At 43.7% G+C, this 22,684-nt stretch overlaps 1 protein-coding gene across 1 annotated transcript in view; it reads right to left on the bottom strand.

Annotated features, from left to right (window-relative positions):
- Positions 1–3,031: 3,031 nt before the first annotated feature.
- Positions 3,032–22,684, bottom strand: part of PGBD5 (piggyBac transposable element derived 5) — a 75,941-nt gene continuing 56,288 nt past the window's right edge. Inside the window, exons 4-7 of the mRNA XM_035108475.3 lie at positions 15,412–15,592; positions 12,573–12,770; positions 12,204–12,309; positions 3,032–5,516 (exon numbers count right to left, since the gene is read on the bottom strand). Of these exons, the coding sequence (XP_034964366.2) occupies positions 5,321–5,516; positions 12,204–12,309; positions 12,573–12,770; positions 15,412–15,592 (681 nt within the window). The 3' untranslated portion in view covers positions 3,032–5,320. The remainder of the gene's footprint in view (positions 5,517–12,203; positions 12,310–12,572; positions 12,771–15,411; positions 15,593–22,684) is intronic.

Below are 22,684 nucleotides of genomic sequence, written 5' to 3'. Positions count from 1 at the left end.
GGAAGGTAAACGGTGTTTCCGTGCGCTGCTCTACTTCGCCAGAAGCGACTTAGTCATGCTGGCCACATGACCCGGAAGCTGTCTGCGGACAAATGCCGGCTCCCTCGGCCTATAGAGCGAGATGAGCGCCGCAACCCCAGAGTCATCTGTGACTGGACCTAATGGGCAGGGGGTCCCTTTACCTTCAGTTCTTAATCTTAACTTCTTTTCTCTATTCCACATTTTATGGGGCAAGAAAGGGCTCCTGCGTTTCCATGTGTTGCAGTAAGTAGTTCATTAGTGCAGTTTTTTAATTTTAAAAAAGCACTTTCTTGAACTCTGTGACTGGGAGGCGTCATCAAACTACAAAATGCTGAAACGCTGCGGCCTCATCATGAATCACGGCTGAAATGAGCACCGGAACTGGCAGTCCATACCTGGAGGAAGCACAGGAAGAAGCTAGGAGAGGTCTCATTAACTGCCAGGTCAGACGAGATTCTGCTAAGCACCTGTTAGCAGAACAAATACTTCTGTAGGGAAGCATCAATCAAAAGTTCTAAAGTGGCTTCTTTTTGAGTTGCTGTCATCTTGCTAAACTTTAGGAAGCTATATCCTCAAATGTACAAGAATGAAAAATCGTGATATCCCAAAATCAATGATTAAACGGCACAAGAGAACTGCACGTAGGAACAAGGATTTTTGTGGTTTCTTTTAACTGAACAAAAGAAGTGACTGGAAGGGATAGCTAGGAAGAGCAAAAAGTGGAGCCCAACAGGTTTCTGTTTTAACCCCCCACCATTTAATTGTCAAGCATATGAATGGGAAAGGAGGGCCGCCAGAAGTCTGTGCCCTACTGAGCATTCAGAGTTTTCAAAAAAGTTCCCGAGCAACATTCATTTTGCCCTGGTATTGAGCTTTAGTGAGCAGGAAGATGTTCCATTCCATAATAATAAACAGTAGTCAAAGGAACATCTTAACAGAGCATGGCAACGCGATGCTTGGAGGATAATTGATTGTGCATGGAGTGTGGTTTATATATTGCATTGCCATGAGAACTTTTTTTCATGTTGAATGGCTGAGCTGCAACAATGCCCAAAGGCCCCGATCCAACTCTAGGCCTGAGTAGGATGTTGTGTACGTGCAGCAATTGGTGGGGAGGGGGTTGCACCTATGAATGGGTTCCGAATAAGCGTCACAATATATGGAAAGCTACATCCAGATGTGCCCATATCAGTTACACATGCAGACGGCTGCTTCCATGTCTCTTTCTAGTGCTGAGCGACAGACATTAGCAGAGGGAAAACCAGTCACCTCAAACAGGCAGCCTTTTCACTCTTCCGTCTCTTTGTCAACTTGACTTTTGTGGCATTCAGCACGTGATAAGCATGTTTCCTTCCCTTCTGCCTCTCTTTGTTGAACAGCTCCCAGACATGAGACTGGCAAAGATCCTTGCTGACTGCTTACGTGGTTACTAATATAGCAGATCAACATAGTTACTATTTTATCCAGAGAAAATAATAGCCAGAAGCTTGCGTATGCTTTCCCAGAAGTAAATCCCAGTGCGTTCAGTGGGAACTATGCATAGGTTGAACTCCTAAACAAGGAGGAAGTTTTACAGTCCAACATATAAAATGCTGGACAGCTGGGAAGGGCAGGTTCATATTTGTCATGTTGGCAAAGGATGAGCTGAAACTGTACAGGAATCAACTTGCCTTTCCCAACTTACCAGCATTATAGATGTTGGCTTGCAAGACTTCTGTCCTTTATGCAGTATCTTGCAGAAACTCAAGCACAATAGTGGTGCCCTCGTAATCTAGTCAGAAACCGAACACTTTCAAATTCTGTTGATTCCAGTGGGAGGAATTTATGTATCTATGTTCTGGTCAAATTGTTTGAGAGTAGTCTAGCGAGGGTGGGATGGACATAGCCTTTTTCAGGTACCGGTAACTTCCTAGCACTTTTGTCTGGTTAATTGAGGAAAGAGGGAGAGGAGGAATTAAATTCTGCCTTCACCCCAAAGGCTGATTGAGTTGGCCACAACATTCTTGTGCAGTTAGATTATTAGTACTTTACAGTGCAATCCTATGTATATCACTCAGAATTAAGTCTCGTTGGTTCCCTGGGACTAGGAATGGACAAATCAGTTCCAGTTCTCAAACTTTCTCTTAAATTTAAATCTTAAATTCAGTTCTACATATTCCTGCAACCTGTGATTTTTTTTAAAAAACACCCTAATAAAAAATTGTCTGCATTTAAGTATGAATTTCTCCAAATGAACACATTTTTGTATGCAGTTTTAACTAATATACACTTTTTTTTTTTGCGAAGCAGTTTCCCCTGATAAAAAGCATTTGCGTATGCTATTTTCAAGAATATATGCATTTTTATGCCCATTTTACCCTAGACTATGCTTTTCTGTACACATCACTTGACACAACCACACTGCAAAATTCAAAGTGTGAATCTTGGAGGATTACTGTTTTTCAGTTCACATATCGTTCAAAAAAAAAGTGCAAATTAGGTAGTTTAAAGGTGAACGCAAAATGAATTGAATTCTTCTCGTTGGGGCTTACTCTCAGGCAAGCATGCATAGAACTGAGACTGAGAACACCCAGATTCAAAGAGCTGAGTTAGGGCTCTGTAAGCTTCCCAGGGTGTTGTTTATCTCCCAAGACCTGACAGCAGAGCAGTAGACTTTGGCACTGTGGCTCTTGGAGTGTTTAAGCTCAAGGTGTATATTTGTAAATGAATGTAAACATTAGAAAGCAGCAGTAAACCTCCAGTGACTGACCTCCTCCTAAAAGAATCCAAGCGCTATAACCGCTGGACCTTTTCACAACTTACGAATAGTTGGGTGAGTGTAATAATCTATTTTTGAAACGCATTTAGGAAACCATCACATGCCAATGACTAGAGGATCCAGCTGGGGACTGAAGCTCATTACCAAACAGCATCCGGCTGCCATTTTGTTTTTTTCTCACTCCAAAGCTGTGAAATCTAATAACCAGTGTTAACTACAAGGGAAAAAAATTACCAGGAGCCAATCCCTTAGGCCAAACTAGGACCTGGTGGAAATTTTAATACAAGAAAAGAATTTTGTTAAAACATCTGACTGGCTGTTGCTATAGATTTCTATTAAGTATATCTTGATCCTATGGCCCACACTGTGGAAAGAGCCTTTAATTCCAGTGAGAATTTAACTTGTGTCTATGTAAGAGAGAAGCCTTACTGGCTGGGTGCAACATTTTTGGAAGATTATTTAATACAGAAACCTTCAGAATAAGTAGGGAGTCTGCCATGAAGCCTTATTTGCTTCACTCACCTTTCAAATTGGCGCATTGTCGGACTCCGGGGGGGGGGGGAGGAAAAAGAGGGGAGAGGCAGGAATTGACCCTGGAATCAGACACCGCTGAGTTGAGCCTCATTTACTGAATTGAGAAAAACAGCAAGGAGAGCCTTTCTGCATTACTATTTTCTACAGGGAAATTCACATGGGGCGTGTATACTCTCTAGTAATCTTATAGAGCTGAGAGGCTGCAAGAACAGCATCCTGTCAGGCCACATCCCCGACTATGTAAAGAATGGGTGGGTGGAACGTTCTCCATGGAACAGTACCACTGTTTTCCTTACGGAGCTGTAATGCAGCCAGATTTCCTTGCTCTATGGTATGGCCTTAGGAGAGGATGAGTTCTGGGTAAAACAAGCTACCCCTCCCCATCTCTCAGGAATGTTAGCCCTTAAAAACCACTAGTGCCAGCGAGTGTAGAAGAATTCAGGCCCTCCTTGGAAATCCCATGAATATACTTTCCCAGAGACCTTGCTGGTCTGCTGGTGGAAGGTGTTTATACTGAGATCATGCTCTATGCAAACAATGGGGAACCTATGGTCCTCCAGGTATTCATGGACCACCAGCCCCCATCACCACTGGGGCTGATGGGAGCAGAGACCAACAGGTTGTCCATCCCTACCTTAATGAAAGCCTTTTATTGTGTGCTCTTGCAACTCTTGGCCACTAGTACCATAAACTTCCAAGTAGTCTCCCTACTCACAAACTCATGTTGCCCTTTTGAGAGATATAGCTCCCTTGCTTGGCTTGTGGTTGATTTCAAAACCTCGGTTCATTGTTTTTACAGATGTGTAATTTCTGCAAATGTGTAACTATTATGGGAAGTCTCCACTTCAAAGAGGTTTTGCAGAACAACACCCTGAGCACACAACAAAACACGTTGAGCTATTATTTCCTGCCAGGTTTGTGCAAATATTAACTAAAAGGTATGCTAAAACAGTCTTGAGCGGGAGGGTGGGGTGGCGGGGTAGTGCATTACGTTATGCTCCAAATCCAATGATGCTCTTGCGCAATAGTGCATTATGTGCTGTTAGCAGTATTTTCATGGAAAATTCAGATATGGGATATGCATCTGCAAAGACAGAGCAGTGGGAAGCCTTCTGGTTTTTTTCATTGTTGCTTGTGCTGTGGGATCCTGTGTATGTTTGCAGAGACTAAAAGTTAGCGAAAAGTTAGATTATCTTTTGTATTAGTGTGCTTCGATGCTGGGAAAAGAATATACTGTGTTTAAAATTAAATTAAATCTCTCGCGTTATGGCATCACTGAAGTTAACCTCAAAGCTCACACTGACTTTAAGGCGAAATGACGTTAGCTTTGATAGGCAAAGCCACCGATTTCTGGCTATTCATTTATATTTAAAAAAATTGTTGTTTTTTCTTCCCCCTCCTAAATTATATTCCCTCCTACAATCCAAAAGCATTGCAAGAAAATAAAATCTTCGTCAGTCATCTAAGTCTCCTGCTGCTGTTGCCTAACCATAGGCTTGCAAAATAGATTTATACATTTTCCAGTATCTCTTTTTAGCGACCTCTCCGTGACCCCTCGCCAGGCGATGAGCATCTGCAACCACAGGACACCGCTTGTCTCTACACCGTGTGCCGATTGCACATTTTAAAGAAACTGAATATGCTTTACAGTAATGCCCCGTCTGAACAATCGAGCCACTTCAGTTTGGGAGAGGACAGGGAAGGGGGCCTTATGTGACAATTAACACCCTGTTTAACAAATAGTATTAAGAAACAGCTGCTAACTTAAATTTGCTTCTTATGCGTTAAGTGCCCATGACACATGCCCTCTTTAGGGCCTTGGGGATACTGGTGGGGTCTTCATCCAAGCCCCCCACCACCACCACCACGTTCATGGCTTCCCTGGTCACTTTGTCACATGGGGGAGCAGCGTGATTGCAAGGTCCTCACTTTGGCGTTCCAGAGTTGTCGTCTTCTTCCTCCTCCTCCTCTTCCCCGCTCCTGACCTAAGCCACGGGGAATGGTGCATCAATGGCAAGGCGAAATATCCTCCAATCCCAGTAGCTCTTTGACAAGTCTCTCGCCGAACTGCACCCGGCTGTACTTTTTCATGTGGTAGGCGTCGGACATTTTGTATAGGATGTAGGCGTTGTTTATGGCAATGCTGATGGCAAACCAGAACACTTGCTGCCAGGTCTTGTTTGGTTTATGAGAGATGAAATACCTAGAAAGCACAAAAAAGGGGGAGGGGAGGGAATCCAGCAGTCACGAAAACATTTCTGATATAAGGCGAAGGGTCTGTACCCTAAAAACTACAGAATCTAGACACAAGACAGAAGAATGTTCTGTCTGTCTGTCTGTCTTACACTTAAGAAATCTGGCAACGAAAGGCAGTGGGAATAGGGGGTTTGTTGGTGGGTTGGTAAAAATATATATAGAAATGTATCTTGCCAATTTCTCCGTTAGCTGGCGAACTGGGAGAGAGGACTTAGGGAGCTGGGTATGTTTAGCCTAGAGAAGAGAAGGTTAAGGGGTGATATGATAGCCGTGTTCAAATATATAAAAGGATGCCATATAGAGGAGGGAGTAAGGTTGTTTTCTGCTGCTCCAGAGAAGTGGACACGGAGCAATGGATTCAAACTACAAGAAAGAAGATTCCACCTAAACATTAGGAAGAACTTTCTGACAGTAAGAGCAGTTCGGCAGTGGAATTTGCTACCAAGGAGTCTCCTTCTTTGGAGGTCTTTAAGCAGAGGCTTGACAGGCATATGTCAAGAATGCTTTGATGGTGTTTCCTGCTTGGCAGGGGGTTGGACTGGATGGCCCTTGTGGTCTCTTCCAACTCTATGATTCTATTACTTTATTCTGCCACAACAACATAGCCACCAGAAAGGACGGTGGCTCCCTCCCTCCCAGGCTCCTAATGCTTTTTGGACCAACAGGCGGCTTAAACTGGCATGGCAGACTCTGCCATTGAAAAAGTATGTTTGATTTTGCTAGATTTTCTCATACCCAGGTGGCGCTGTGGTTAAACCACTGAGCCTAGGGCTTGCTGATCAGAAGGTCGGCGGTTCGAATCCCTGTGACGGGGTGAGCTCCCGTTGCTCGGTCCCAGCTCCTGCCAACCTAGCAGTTCGAAAGCACGTCAAAATGCAAGTAGATAAATAGGAACCGCTACAGCAGGAAGGTAAACGGCGTTTCCATGTGCTGCTCTGGTTCTCCAGAAGCAGCTTTGTCATGCTGGCCACATGACCTGGAAGCTATACGCCGGCTCCCTCGGCCAATAATGTGAGATGAGCGCGCAACCCCAGAGTCGGTCACGACTGGACCTAATGGTCAGGGGTCCCTTTACCTTTACCTTACTCATAGTGTATACTGGTGCATGGGCACTGCTGCTGAAGAGCAGTCCATTGAATTCTGCACCTGAGAAAGCACATTTTGTGTTGCCTGCAATGCGTCACTGCAAAAACACTCTTCAGTGCCAACTGTTTTCATGTGATTGGCCTTGGACATTTTGTACAGGATTTAGGGATTGTTGGTGACGCTCATTTGACATCAAAACAAAACCAAGCCTTTTGTGTTATTGACTCTCTCCTGTGGAATGCTCCTCCAACAGGGATTCCACAAGCACCTTCTATACTAACTTCCAAATGTTTGCAAAATACTTTTCTTTGCAGCCAGGCTTAGGCTGACAATTGAGAAAAGTATTTTCCAAAACAGTTGGCTTGTGATATGGTTTACATTTTTTTATTCCTTTTAACTGGTTAACCGCTTTGATTTTTTTAAAAAATGTAATTGCAGTATACTAACTTTTTAAATATAAATATGGGAGAAGATTAAGACTATTTCAACGCCCCAAGGCAAATTATACAGTTCCTGATCTCAGTGCCCAGCACGGTACCTTAACTTTGTGCTGTGACTTGGAAAAGTAAAAGGAATCAATTCCCCCATCAAACATAATTTATGAGCTTTTCTTTTAAACTGCAGTATCCTGACATGACATGTCCTCTCATGACAGTTTTCCTCTCTCAGGACAAAATGTTCTTCAGTCAAGCTACATGTGTAAATAGGTCATGGAAGAGCTCTAGAACTGCAGCCCAACAAAGTCAGCCATGCCTCAAAGGTTCGTCTAAAACCAGGATCTTCCTATACGGTGTCTTACTAGAGATGCTTTCATGGTCAACTGAAAAAGATCATGCGTGAAATAAACAGGAATCTTGGATACTGGCTGGTGTTTTGAGCTGCACTCAAATTTGTGCAGATTCGGCATTTGCTTTCAAGCCTGAGTGTACTGGGCACGCTGTTAACTATTTCGAAGGGCTTATATTATTGCTCTTTCACTTATGATTGCTTATATTATTGCTCTTTCACTAAGAGGCTGAGGGTGTTTTGATTACAAGAAAAATTGCTTCTGGGAGATACTTTAGAAACACACATTCAAACCCACAAATTTTGTTTAAATTGCATGAAATGGGTTCTTCCTTTGGCTGTTTTGAAAAAGTCCTCATCCAAACTCCTGCCATTTCCCTATAATGGGGCCAATACAGAAATCCATGAGGACTCCTATTAAATGACTCTATAGTTGCCTACACACCATTTCTCTCCCAAAGAATCCTGGGAACTGTAGTTCTCAGAGGCACAATTCCCAACACCGCTGACAAACTACAGCTCCCAGGATTCTTTGGGGAAAGGAATGTGCTTGATGTATATGCAACCTACATTTGAATATATTTCAGCTGAAGTAGCCCATTTATTAGAAGGTCTGGTCTCTCTTTGGATGAAGAGGGCATCTTTTCCTCTCTCTTTTCTAAGAGGCCTTTTTAGGGCATGGTGATGGATTGGTGCAAATAAAATGGCAAAACCCATAAAACAAGAACACTGGTTCACTTTTCTTCCACTTGTGTATTCCAGACCAGTATTTTGGTTGGGACACGCCCACTAAAGTGACCATAGGGGGAACTTTTTTTTGTTGGGGGGTGGGATTCAGTTTCTAAGAGATTGGCATAATGGCCCTTGAAGCAGCAGCCTATAGAAAGGCTGCCCAAATTTGTTTTTGCCAAGTCCGTGCCCTTTCCTGTAGAACCTCGGGCCAAATAGACGCCTCTCCAGCCCCATCCTCTGCCTGCAAGCCTATTTTCTTCACAGAGTTTCCGGTTCCACTGGCTGTCTTTCACTGCTGTGCTGTCACTATTTGTGTCCTTTCTTTTTCAGCTAAGCCCCCAAGAAAAACAAACAAAACAACACAGAAGTTATGCCAAAGAAGACCGGAGTGACACTTTCCTCGCTCTTTTTTTTTTAACTCCATGAAACAGGGATCCTGTACTTGGAAACTGCTTGCCATGGCATTTTATTTGAATGGGGCTAGGAAACAGCCTCTGAGCACAAAGGCTGGGCTTAACTGTCCCAGATACATCAAATAGCTAGTTCTTCTATATGAAAAGCGGATACTGTGTAGTTCAGGGGTCGGCAAGGCCTACCAGGCATGGGCCGGGTCACTCCCATGGAGATCCTCCGTGGGCCGGGCCGGCGCAACATGGCACCAGAAATCGCGTCTGCACATGTCCGCAGAGCCGAAAATCGCTTCTGTGCATGCCCAGATGCTGAAAATCAAGCCTGTGCAGAAGCGATTTTCGACATCTGGGCATGCGCAGAAGTGATTTCCGGAGCCGCGGAAGAGAGTCCCCGCGCTGCGCTGTGCTGGTATAGCACAGCGCTCGGGGACTCGCTGAGCGGGCAGCTCGGTTCAGGGGCGGCTCGTGGGCCGGTTAAACGGCTTCCGTGGGCCAATTCCAGCCCATGGGCCTTAGGTTGCCGACCCCTGGTGTAGTTCTTTATCACTTTAGTGTGCAGGTAAAGAAACCCTATTTTCAAATTTTAAAACATAACATGCAAAACTAGACAGGAGAAAGAAAATACAAGCACTATGCACTTCCTTAAACACTAAACCACAAATATGTGCTTTGTAGAAAAAGTTAACCCAAGTAGCCCTGTTAACAGGAAACAGATAAGTGCATGTGGACACATTTGGCTCTTCCAAAAGAAATGGGTGAAAGTCAGATCCCATCATAGCTGCCAAGTACCCCGTATTCCCCGGGAAACCCCCCCGTTTTTCCTTACCATTTCCCGGCGGTCTCCCATTTGAGCTCCTCTCCCGTAAATGTCCCTTAAATCCACTCCTGCCAGCAGCCATTTTTCTGGTGCCGGTTTGCCCATCTATGATTATATAGTTTAACTATATAATCACAGATTATTTAAATGAATAACAAGACAGCACCATGCTGGTAGCTCCTTTAGGTTGCCACAATCCTATTCAGGATAAAACAGTGATCCCTTTAGATGGGAGGAAAGGGTAGAATCACAGAATCATAGAGTTGGAAGCGACCACAAGGGCCATCCAGTCCAACCCCCTGCCAAGCAGGAAACACCATCAAAGCATTCCTGACATATGCCTGTCAAGCCTCTGCTTAAAGAACTGGGTAGGCCAATTCTGCTTGGAAACCGTCGTGGAAACAAGTTGAAGCATGGAAAAGAAACCAACTAATAAATAAAACTACACTCTCTAATGGTGATGATCTTGAGTTTGCATGTCATGGTTGCTGCCATTTTAGAGTGCCTAAGTTCCATTTTGGGAGCCAGCAAACCTTGCAAAGCAGCCAATTCTACTAATGTCTATATGTAGCATTTCTTTGGTTTAATTATTTCTGTCACAGCCAAGAAGCAAAACTGAATTCTGGCCAGGTTGCCTTTCCCTTCCTGGAATTCCCAATTGAAATGTTAATCAGCTTGTTGCCAAGCAGGGGTGTGTTTGCCAAGCTCTGGATACTGCGTGATTAACACCTTGGCCAGTTCCATTTGGCCTATCACAAGTCTGGTTCTGACTTGTTGTATAAATGGCCGTAGGCACCCTTGGCTGAGTTGCAAAGGCTTTGCGTTGGTTTTGAAGACATATGAATTCTACCTGATACCTTCTTGTGGTGACAAAGGTTGAGCTGAAGCTGCTCTGGAACCTCCTAGACACCATGTGGCTGAAACTATCTTGTAACAATCTGAAAGAAAGGACTTTAGCCCAGCTTGGTTCCTAGATTGTAGTACTAAGACAGTCAAAGATTCAATGTGTTTAAGAAGTCTGTGTGGTGGAAGGTTTCCAGGCTATGAAGGACTTGCTCACAAATTTAGGTGGCGCTGTGGGTTAAACCACAGAGCCTAGAGCTTGCCGATCAGAAGGTCGGCGGTTCGAATCCCTGCGACGGGGTGAGCTCCCGTTGCTCGGTCCCAGCTCCTGCCAACCTAGCAGTTTGAAAGCACCCAAAAGTGCAAGTAGGGACCCAGGTGGCGCTGTGGTTAAACCACTGAGCCTAGGGCTTGCTGATCAGAAGGTCGGCGGTTCGAATCCCTGTGACGGGGTGAGCTCCCGTTGTTTGGTCCCAGCTCCTGCCAACCTAGCAGTTCGAAAGCACGTCAAAATGCAAGTAGATAAATAGGAACCGCTACAGCGGGAAGGTAAACGGCGTTTCCGTGTGCTGCTCTGGTTCGCCAGAAGCGGCTTTGTCATGCTGGCCACATGACCTGGAAGCTGTACGCCGGCTCCCTTGGCCAATAATGGGAGATGAGCGCCGCAACCCCAGAGTCGGTCACGACTGGACCTAATGGTCAGGGGTCCCTTTACCTTTACCTTTTACACAAGTTATTATAGCTAGGAAGTGGAAGGGGCAAGCAGAATATAAAATGGAAGAATGGTATAAAGAGGTGTGGGATATAGCTATTAATGATAAATTAACATGTGCCGTTAAGGTAAGATGGGGAATATGCAGGAGAAATGATTTTGAGGAGATATGGAGGGTGTCTGTCGAATCTGTACTGTTCAAACGGAAGGGGGTCAAACCATTGCAAGAGTTGTTGAAATTTTGGGAGGTTGTATAGTTACAATAGAATGGTCTCGGCCGTGGGGTGCACATTTTTATTCTTATTTATTTATGATTATTACATCGTCAAAATATATAAATAAGAAGTTGTCTGTTTTCTCCCTTTAACAGCAGCAGCTGGGGTGGGAAGCAGTATTGGAATCATGGAGTGGGAAGGGGGGCCTTTTTAAAAACCCTTTTGACAACTCCACCTCACATACTGCTATAGGGCTCGGGAAGAAAACCACTAACACCACCAATGGAAGTTTCTATCTCAGAACAAAAAGGAACTGGTGCGCGGGGCGGGGGGATTTTTTTTTTTTTTTGCAGAACTGTAGTGCTGGTGAAAGCTTTAAATGCACTGTTTCCCTCTTATTCTACTCTAAACAAAATTCAGATTCCCCATAGCTGTTCCAAAGTGGGGGAAATGTTAGGAAGCCCAGTCATGGATCTTCCACAGCATGTCTCCAGTCACTTCTGAGTGTTTTTATCCCTGTGCAAATGCACCTCAGAACTGAAAAGCAGTTGGAAAGGGTAAAATTTCCTGACCCAATAGTTTCCCAGCTACAATAAGCTTTTCACATGGGAGAACGCGTAAAAAAATGTGGTCCCCCAGCTGCAGCGTGAAGCAGTACAACCCAGGGAGGCGTGTGCTACGTGCCATTTCTGCACATTGGAAATATGCTGTTTCTATGTGGTAGAAACCGATTTTTATTCTTAGCCACAAATCCACACTGAAGCTCGGGGCGTAACTCTTGAGGGACAGTGCCTACATGTGGTTCTTAGACAAGCTGTTTGAAAAACATCCCCACCATGACCCATCCAGCTCTCTTAGAAGATACTCAGAGAAGTTGGGAATGAAGTTGGGAATGCTTGGCTTCATTGTCGATGCTGGAGTAAGTGAAGGCCAAGTCAGGTATCTACTTTCTTCTGAAAAGCTGAGAGAAGTACCCTTATTCCAAGAATATGACATTCATCCTCACATCCCCACCAACCCATCACTTGCTTACTTGCTGTATTTGTCATCATATTTGCAGATATAACTAAGATGAGCGGCGAAGGCTTCTACTGCCAATGGGCAAGGGATCTCTCCACTTTTCCTCTTAATTATGACACCTGTTTCGATTAAAAAGAAACATGTTGGTTCTCACTTGTAGTTAACATGCAGTATGCTCTGATCCTGATAATTATCACACACACACCCCCAAGCTGGTGCCATTCTCTTTTTGTGGGGAGGGGAGCAGAATTTGCATGTTAGATGCAAAGACAGAGTTCATGTCCTATCTAGTTTGAGCCTTAATTGTGCTGGGCTTGTAACTGGTTTTGGGGGTTCAGGTCCCACCCCCCCCTCAAGTAATGTGGCATCTCTGAGCCCTTACCTTGTTGAATTGGAGAATAAGCGTTGGTCAAAAACCGAAAGTAGCCTTTATTGTACCAGCAGATCAAGGATGTGTTTCCTTTCATCTTTATCCTATATTGTCCTCGAGACTGAGGAGCATCTGGGTTATTTAGCATAGATGGAGGCAGGCCTGTGCAGTCACTTTTTCTTGCACTTAACAACCCACAACAATAAATCTCTGCAAATGGAAGATGATAATACATATCTATTAGCAAATCTACCATACCTTGCGGTTTGAGAGTTGAATGGAACGGTCATCTCCTGACCTACCAGGTTTAGAGGGGGAAAGGTAGGGGCAATGACTTGCAGTTTTCATGAGGAAATATCTCAATAAAGAATGCCATATAAAAGTGAATCCCAGAATAATTGTGTGGCGAATTGTCTACTGTATGAATGAGATTTCAATGCATTTCCAAGGGAGAAGGAAAAGGAAAACTGGGAAAAGAAAGCCCAAAGGAAGTGGATCTGCTTAGCTGTGCCATGTGCCACCCTTTTCTATTGCAGGAACTGAGAACCTGTAGTTCTCCAGATGTTGCTGGACTACAGTTTCCCTCACCATTGGCCATGCTGGCTGGGGCAGATGGGCATTGGAGTCCACCAACATCTGGAGGACCACAGCGGTTCACCACCCCTAGTCTAGAACATTGCAATTTGACAAGTTCAAAGCATGAGATTATCAGACTGTGGTCTGAAGTGCCAAGGATGGGTAAGGTGATTCAACAAGACTTCCTGCCATTTTTATTCAGAAACACTACATGACCTTAAACATCTTAGCTTTTAAGGACTAAAAGCTGAGCTCATATAGAGAACTGTCTCTCTCCCCCCCCCCATATTGGCATCTTGTAGCTATATTTCATGCGGCTTATAGATCACATTGCCAGTCCTACATTGCCCTTGGGGTCCCTTCCAACTCAAGATCCTACAAATCTATTCCTTTTGGTGTATTACAATTCAAAAAGCCAAGCTTTCATAAGCTCCACTAGAATCTTGAACGGTCCGGCTGAGGAGGAGCCAGTGGGGGAAAATGGATTTGTTCATATTTGTAATTTCAAGTCATTTGAAGGATTTCCAGCCGCAGTTCTAGCCACATCTGAACACGAAGATTCACATTTTAGTTCTGGGCCCCCTAATAATAATAATAATAATAATAATAATAGAAGGAAAGAACTAAGGAGGGTGGAGCAGGTGGGTGAACCACCGAGCCTGGTAGCAGTTAGAGAACACTAACTGCTTGATTGTATCATTACCGATTGATTAGTATCATTACTGATAGACTTACTGAATTCAAGTGCAAACTCTCTGAGGTAAGAGGAGGCACAAATACTCCTCTTAACAAAGTTGTCCTGAATCCATGAACAATAGGGCCGGCACAACCATAACACTGGACCAGCAGGTGCAGTTCTGATCACCTCTTAAACCTCTTCTATTTGTCTTTCCTGTCACAGTAAAACTCATAAGCCGCTCATTCCTATTGCGCAGATCAAATTTTCTCCAGTAGTGTGAAGTCAATGCTATTGAGTTTGCTAAGGGGGCCTTTAATTCAGAAGCACAAACACCAAAAGGTTAGAGGTAATTAAGCACAATCTTTCTTTCAGTCCAGACAGAGAACTTGTAAACAGAGCGACACCTTACAAAGGGTAATGAGAACCATATATCAACCACCTCTCTAATGCAACAGAGCAAATGAGGCATCCTAGATTTATGACCAAGACAAGTGACTGCTTTAACAGTGGCAGCAGATTTAGTGCCGGCACATGGCACATGTAACTTACGCAGATTAAAAAACAACAACAAGTCTGCGATTGAAGCTCACAGTTGCTAGGGCAGCATGCAATAAAAATGGAATCCATCTGGATCAATTGAGCTGTTCTGTTTTGTTACGGCCAAATAGCAAGTGCCTTTCTCTTATATATATTTGTGTGGTGCAGGGGTGAAGCCTTGACAGTGACAGCGCGCAGGTCAGCCTGGGAGACAGAGGGGAGGGCAGGGATGCCTATGATGCCCCCAGACAGCTGCTTGACAATTTTTTAACGTTCAGATTTTTATGAAGAGATTCTAAAATGCCCTGAGAAGAAAGCAGAACAATGGAAGCATTTCCCTGACTTATATCACAGGACAGGTATTTTGGGCAAATGAGAGAGAGAGAGAGAGAGAGAGAGAGAGAGAGAGAGAGAGAGAGAGAGAGAGAGAATGAAAATAGGGGATTGGGATTTAAATTCGGACTCCATCGTTCCTTTAAAGTGAAAACAGAAAGCTGGAAATCACATTCTCCCAGGTCACATCTGTTCTGACCAAAAATATAGAGTGACATCTTTATTTGCTCATTTGAGAAAAAGTAACAAGTGCCTCCTAGATACCGCTTAGGTCACCATTACCTGCTTAATCTATCTGCATCTCCCACTTATGGGCAAAACTGAAATCTTTTAAAGTCACACCATATATTCAAAGCATTCCTATATCACTTTAAATTTCCCAAAGATTCCTGAATCCTGAAGGTTTTTTTAAAAATAAATAAATAAATAAATATGGGAAATGTAGAATTAATACATGCCATTTCTTTTCCCCATTAATTGCTGGAGGATGGTTGGAGGAGAAATTCTTCTACCCCTAAAATGCCACAGCAATTAAACAGCTATGAATTGCCTCTGAGGTCCACAGGGATACTCCACAGCAACCATGCTAGCCTGTTTTCAGTTAAACTGTCAAAGCAGAAGCAAAACAAGAGAGCTTTGTGCCCCCGAAAGACCAACAATTCTATGGTTTTGTGAACCGGAGGCCAACCCCCCCCCCAATAGGTCAACACGTAGCCCGACACAAACCTTGTTTCTCAAACTCTTCAAAGAGATTCAAGCTGGTGATGCTGGGCCCAGTAAAAATGATGTAGTTCTTCCCTGCAGCGTTCTGACAAAGGCTCTTGGCCACCATGCTGTGGAGCTGGGTTTTGTTCTTCAGAGCATCCAGGCCTTCCATGCCACTTCCTTCTTTCAGGTGGACATAGATCTTAACAAGCAAGAGGCAGAACAGCAGGGAGAAAAGTCAGTGCACAAAAAGGCCAGTGGCAATGCTCTCTCGTTCTTCTGGGAGATGAGCTGAATATTGCAAGTGCATAATAAGGACTCTTCTGATGGACTAAGCCAAAATGGCAAAATTAACTGGGAGGCTCAGAAATCAAGGAGACAATAATTCTAAGAAAGAATGGGGAAAGTTTTTAATTTATTTACGAGATGACTGTAAACAGGTTAAAACATTAGCAGGATTTTAGTCACACATGTAAAGTAACGGAAAGTATGGATAATTTAGAAAGGGAAAAAATTTGATAAGTACAGTGGTACCTCGGGGTACGAACTTAATTCATTCCAAAGGTCCATTCTTAACCCGAAACCGTTCTTAACCTGAGGTACCACTTTAGCTAATGGGGCCTCCCGCTGCTGCCGCACCACTGGCATGCAATTTCTGTTCTCATCCTGGGGCAAAGTTTGTAACCAGAGGTACTACTTCCGGGTGAGCAGAGTTTGGAACCCGAGGTACCACTGTATTGATATTCAGTTGTAAATATTATCATTAGAACCCATGGAAGGGATGGGGGGGAGGGGCGTCTGAAGATTCAGAGTAATCTCAATATTTGGATTTGGATTTTTTTTTGTTACATGTTTATACTTTTTAAAAATCAAATAAATAATAATAATAATAATAATAATAATAATAATAATAATAATAATAATATGCTAAGGCCTCTTCAGTCCTGAAGGGGAGCAGTCCTATGCACAAGAAGCTGGCGAGAGGCCAGCTGGTATAGCTTCAGCCGGCATAAAATTACACCAGATGCAAGTCCCATTCAGCAGTGGGGCTGCTGCTCTGCCTAAACCTGGCAGAGGTAATTTTATGTTCTATAGCTGGTTGCTAGATAATTTGATGGAACCAAATTGGCTCAAAATCCAGCCTAAGTTTCTCCTCTCTGGTCTTGCCTCCACCTCACCCCCAGAATGCCCCTTTTTTGGGGGGGGGGACTTACTCCAGCCTCAGCTTAGTCAGCTTCCGCTCTGCTCCAGCTATGCCAGGATGATGCAGTTATGCCGCTGCATCTGAGCCAGGATTGGAGATTTAATGCTGGCTGAGCCCAGATGTGCTGCAATTCTAAGCTGCTTATCCTGGCTGATCTTGCCACAGCCTTGCCCCCCTGAAACCATTTGTTGGAACTGCAGTAAGAAATCCCATCCCAAAGCTGAATTGAAGGTAACGGGACCCCTCACCATTAGCAAGCGTCATTGTAAGAAACAGCATGTTTAGAGCTGGTCTGTTTTCAGAAATCATTAGGTATTCATCCACAGTTTGAATTGTGAAAGAGAGTGCACACTGGTACTGCTTTGGGAAACAAGGGGTGCTTCACCTTACTGTGCAGCTTGAAAAGACATTTGCTTGTCACTGTATTTTGTGTCCTTCTTTTCTAGAGATGTATCACTTACTCCATACACACCCATGGCAGCGAGACATCAGCCCCATTCAGGCATTCTTAAGTTCTGTCCATGGATTTCTGTGCCCTGGTATCACTACCCAGCCTTTCCCATACTAAGGAAGAAGATCTGAAGCAGGACAGTAGATACATTGAGCTGAATGCCCAGACCTCCTTGCAGCTGGTAACCCTGCACCATCAAGCAAACAATTCCTGTTGGTCAGGCATACAATTCCTATTTGGCCCATATGCAGTCAGCTGACCTTACACTGAGCCTGGATAAGGGTGGAGGGTGCTTAAATAGCTCACTGAGCTCTCCCCTCTGCCCGCATTGGCACAACATGTTTCTGTGGACATGCTACTTCCACAGGATCATAAGGCACAAGCCAACCCCAATCAATTTTGCACTGGCTTCAGATAGAAGTATCAAGTTTTAAGAAAGGGATAGGCTGCGGCAGAACCAAGAGGGAGCCTTGTAGAGGGTTGTAGCAGCCGGGAGAAATTTGATCATGTCCTAAGACACTCCAGTCCTGTTTGAACAGGAGCAGTTTATGGCATGACTGATCCTTCTGCAATAACTGCAGATGCAGTGAGGTCAATTACATAGGAAATTAAGGCAATCCTATCAGCCCAAACATCCACTGACCACCTTCCAAGCAGCCTGTAGTAAACCAGCTTTTCAATCCCACCGATTAGACATTTTGATACATGTAAATAGTTGTAGACCATAAAGAAGGCTGATCACCGAAGAATTGATACTTTTGAATTATGGTGCTGGAGGAGATTCTTGAGAGTCCCATGGACTGCAAGAAGATCAAACCTATCCATTCTGAAGGAAATCAGCCCTGAGTGCTCACTGGAAGGACAGATCTTGAAGCTGAGGCTCCAATACTTTGGCCACCTCATGAGAAGAGAAGACTCCCTGGAAAAGACCCTGATGCTGGGAAAGACTGAGGGCACAAGAAGAAGGGGACGACAGAGGACGAGATGGTTGGACAGTGTTCTCGAAGCCGCCAACATGAGTTTGACCAAACTGCGGGAGGCAGTGGAAGACAGGAATGCCGGGCGTGTTATGGTCCATGGGGTCACAAAGAGTCGGACATGATTAAAAAACTAAACAACAACAAGTAGTTGTAGAGAGTCCTCTGCATGCATGGCAGAATCACACGGACATGAGGAGATGTAGCTGCGGGCCCATCTGTACGCATCACATGAGAATAGGACTACAGCAGAAGGCAGCTATAATGGAAACTAGGAGAAAACCTAAAGCAGGTCTCACTTGGGGGCACAATTCAGCGGAAGGTTTTCTTGTGCAATCCTCAATTAAATAAACAGTGGCTCATTTCAGCCAAGTTTAGGGATGAGAGCTCCTTTGTGGTTACTAGTCTAACTTTCAATGGGCTTCAGCGCCCCTTCTCAACACCTCTAGTGTGACTGCAATACTTCTGGTTTTGATTGACCACAGTTCGCTCTGTTGTCTAAACCCAACAACAACTGTGGTTCATCTTGGTTGAAATGTGCCAATTTCAGACCATGAGTCACGCGGCTGGCTTGTTTCTGCCAACCACTGCTCATCTCACTGTTCAACTAACCATTGGTCAACCATAATTGAGGGGCCAGGCATAATGCTAAATTCCTGTTAACAGACAAACAAAAGCTTCAAACTCCTTCTTGGGCCCACACCAGAGGAGGTAGCAGCGGAGCACACACTCTTACTGGGTGGGAGAGGCTAGGGTCAATGAATAAACCATGGTTTATATAGTGACATCTGGAGACAACCATTATGTTTGCATCTATTTTTAGAATGAGCACACAGCACTTCCTCAGCATGTAATTGTCCTATACAAAGCAGCCACCAGGAAAGGAACTCTGTCCTGAGTAATATTCCAAAAGCCTATTTTCACAGACGTTTGAGCTGTCTGCCTAACAGCTGCAATAATCTATGCACAAATTGATGTCTTGGCCCTGTGCTTGACAGGGAAGGTTTCCCACATGACCCTCATGAGTGGATATTCTTTAAGCCATGGTTTAATTAATACTTGGGAATGGATTTTTGGGGTGCTCAAGGAGAAACAACAGTAAAGCAAGTATTATTTAAAAGAATTAAATGAAATATACTCTATGGGATGTTGTGGAAGGGAGCTGTCTCAAAAATATGAACAAGGCAACTGATCAATTCAACTGGTTTTATTCCTACAAGCTTTGAACTTTCACAAATTTCAGAGAGAGAGAGAGAGAGAGAGAGAGAGAGAGAGAGAGATGTAAAATACAAATACCCCTTCAAAAACGACAGATGGCTAACCCTTCTGCAACTCTGCCCTTGAAAAGGAAATTCACCCCGGGCTTATATTTTGCTCTCTCAAAGTAGAATGAGTAAATCAATTAGGACTTAATGGGACATCAAATAAGCTTATTCACAACGTGAGGACAGCGAAAGTCATTCTAATTTTCAGTGTAGTACCTTACCACTGTGCACAGTCCCGACATTCTCCAACATCAGAAATGGCTCTCTGTTTAGAATTGCCACAGGTTTATGGGTAACAAGGAGACCGAGAGGAGAAATGAATGAATGAAAGCTCCAACCCACCTGCAGGCAATTACAGTGTGGCCTGATGCCATGTTACATTGGATCAACATAACCACATTTTAAGAGTCTAGAATCAAGGCTATTGACAAGACTCAAGATGCTAGCCCCATTCAGCACCACTGGAACCATTAAGAGAAGACCAGACTTGGGCCACGGCTTGGGATGGGTGAATCTGTCCATTTTGATTTCAGTTTCTAATTTTCCAATCTTCAGTTCTGCACATTTACACACCCCTCTGCAATTTTCTTTTAAAGAGTCTTCACAATATCACCAGCATTTAAATGTGAATTTCTCCTAATATACATATTTTTGTGCACAGTTTTGCCTCATACACATTCTTGCCAAACAACTTCCCAAATTAGAATGCATTTTGTGTGCTATTTTCACTAATATATGCATCGTAAGGCACATTTTTACCCTAGTAAATGTGTTTTTGTACACATCTGTTTTGAAAGTTACTGTATTTTGGGTCTCCTACTGCTTCCCAGCAGTAGGCAAATTTGGTAAATCCACCTTTAAATGCTGAGTCAAATTTCTCCCCATCCCCAGTCATAGCTCTGACTTCCTGCTTCAGTTTGGAAGCTGTCATTTGAGTATCAGGACCATGAGATGATCTGTCTCCACATCTCTTCATGGCTTAATTAAATTGGAAGCATGCAGTCCCAGTCATTGGGAATGGAAAATTATTACCCCAGCGATCATTTGGAAATTATTTTCCTCACTTCTGGACACCACGGTTAAAAGAAGGTTATTGATACAGAGTACAGAGTACAGAGATACAGAGCAGAACTGCAAAGATGATAAAGAATCCAGAAGGTAAATCCTATCCGAAAAGTGGTATGTGTTTAGCTTAGGGGAAAGAACCTGGGGGGGGGGAAGAGTTATTTAAAATCTACCAACAAATGAAAAATCAGCTTTGTCTGCATTTTGAGATCTGATGGGCACAAGTTAGCATCAAGAGAAGCAACAATCCAAAAATCAGAATAAAAACACAATTAAAAAGAAAAAGATCATCCATTAAAAGCAGCAGAAGGAAACAATTCAATCACAAAGGCTAAAAGGTAAGGTCTATGTCAGGCAACATAGACACCAAGTGAGTTTCTACTGAGAGGGGAAGTGGTGCCATCACATTAAAGGCCCTCTTCTATGGCTGCCATCCACCTTGTCTTAGTATGGCATCCAAAGGAGTGCTTCATCTGTTGGCTTCAATGCACTGGTGTGTTGATGTAGCAACAGACATTCCTACAGGCACCTGCATCCCAAGCTGTGATCCCCAGGTGCTAAGTAAAATAGCTAGTATGAAGGCTGGGCAGGGGGCAAAGAAGTCCCATTGCATAGATAGAAATTCTGCAGATGAGACTCATTAGTTGAATTCCACCCATAAGCCCCACAGGCTACACCAGTTTTGGCTTTTGTGCAATTAATTGCTTTGCTTTGTCTTTTTACTCATCTGAATTGCTTTGAGATTTCTTTAAATGTAAGCTATTTGGAAACATTATAAAATCAAAACATAAAGTATAATAAATGGCATTTTGGATTCAAGAACTTTGGGCTTCTACATTTGTAGAAACTGTTTTTGTTAGAAATATGCTCTCATACAGATAGCTGCAGAGAGTTTACCGTTTCTTCTCACTTAAGTCAATTATCTCCTTGTTGGAACCAATCATTTAGACTAAACTAAAGCCTCCTTTTGGTGCATTGAGCAAATTATTGTTTTCCTCCTTCACAGAACAGCAGGCACCCTCCAAATAAGTGGTTGACTTCCACAGGGCCTTTGTATAAATGTACTGGAAAGGTCGTCAACATAAAGGTGGATATGGTATTTAAGTCTCTAGTCACTGGGGGAAAAACATCACACCTGTTCTTGCAAGCTGTGATATTGATGGGTTCACACTTTTTGAAATGTTCATTTTCACAACTTCTTGCTCACCTGATCCTTTCAAATGTGAACAGAGGGCTGTCAAGATGTGCATAGACAAAGGCTCATGAGATAACTTGGGAGTTATTTGGATGCAAGTCAAACGCAAGTGTCAAGTTCATTATTTTGCTCAAGCTGTTGAGCTTGATCCTGTGACATGCGGAGTGTCATCCATTCTCATTGACTTTGACAGTTTGAAGATGTATGTTAATGGAGATGGACTGAGGGCAGAAAATAAATTATATTTGGAGCCCAGAGTAGCTGGAATGCCTCCAGCAAGTCAACATTTGTAACAGTTTGCATTTATGATCTATAGACCTTGCTCTTTCTCCTTCTTATACTTCAGTGCCAAAGTCCATGAAGGCAAAACAAAAAGTCTTATACCGTGGGAACTATTGCCCATGGCTTTTTCCCATGGTGCTCCTGTAAGAGAAGAATCCTGAGGCTGTGATGTAGCAGTTGAAGACACAGTTACCAAGCTAGTGGGAAGTGCAGCAATGCCAGCATGGGAAGTAACTGGTGACGGTGACAAATTTTAGAAATGGAGGTTTCAGAATGATTTCAACTCAGAAATCCATGATTCATCAGAAGCCAAGCCCAAGCCCTCTCTGAAATTTGGGCCCCGTCCATAACGGCTTTACTACTTGGATAGCTCAGTTGGTTAGAATATGGTGCTGATAACACTAAGGTTGCAGATTTGATCCCCGTATGGGACAGCTGCATATTCCTGCACTGCAGGGCGTTGAAACTAGATGATCCTCACAGTCCCTTCCAACTCTACAATTCTATGATTCTATGACCATCATCTTCTTGCAGTCCCATGGAGGAGACTGGAGGAGACTCTTGAGAGTCCCATGGACTGCAAGAAGATCAAACCTATCCATTCTGAAGGAAATCAGCCCTGAGTGCTCACTGGAAGGACAAATCCTGAAGCTGAGGCTCCAATACTTTGGCCACCTCATGAGAAGAGAAGACTCCCTGGAAAAGACCCTGATGCTGGGAAAGATGGAGGGCACAAGCAGAAGGGGACAACAGAGGACGAGATGGTTGGACAGTGTTCTCGAAGCTACCAACATGAGTCTGACCAAACTGCAGGAGGCAGTGGAAGACAGGAATGCCTGGCGTGCTCTGGTCCAT

This window comes from Zootoca vivipara, chromosome 3, assembly GCF_965207765.1.
Source record: "Zootoca vivipara chromosome 3, rZooViv2.hap1.1, whole genome shotgun sequence".
Classification (NCBI taxonomy): Eukaryota; Metazoa; Chordata; class Lepidosauria; order Squamata; family Lacertidae; genus Zootoca; species Zootoca vivipara.
This window is presented reverse-complemented; position numbering and strand designations above follow the sequence as displayed.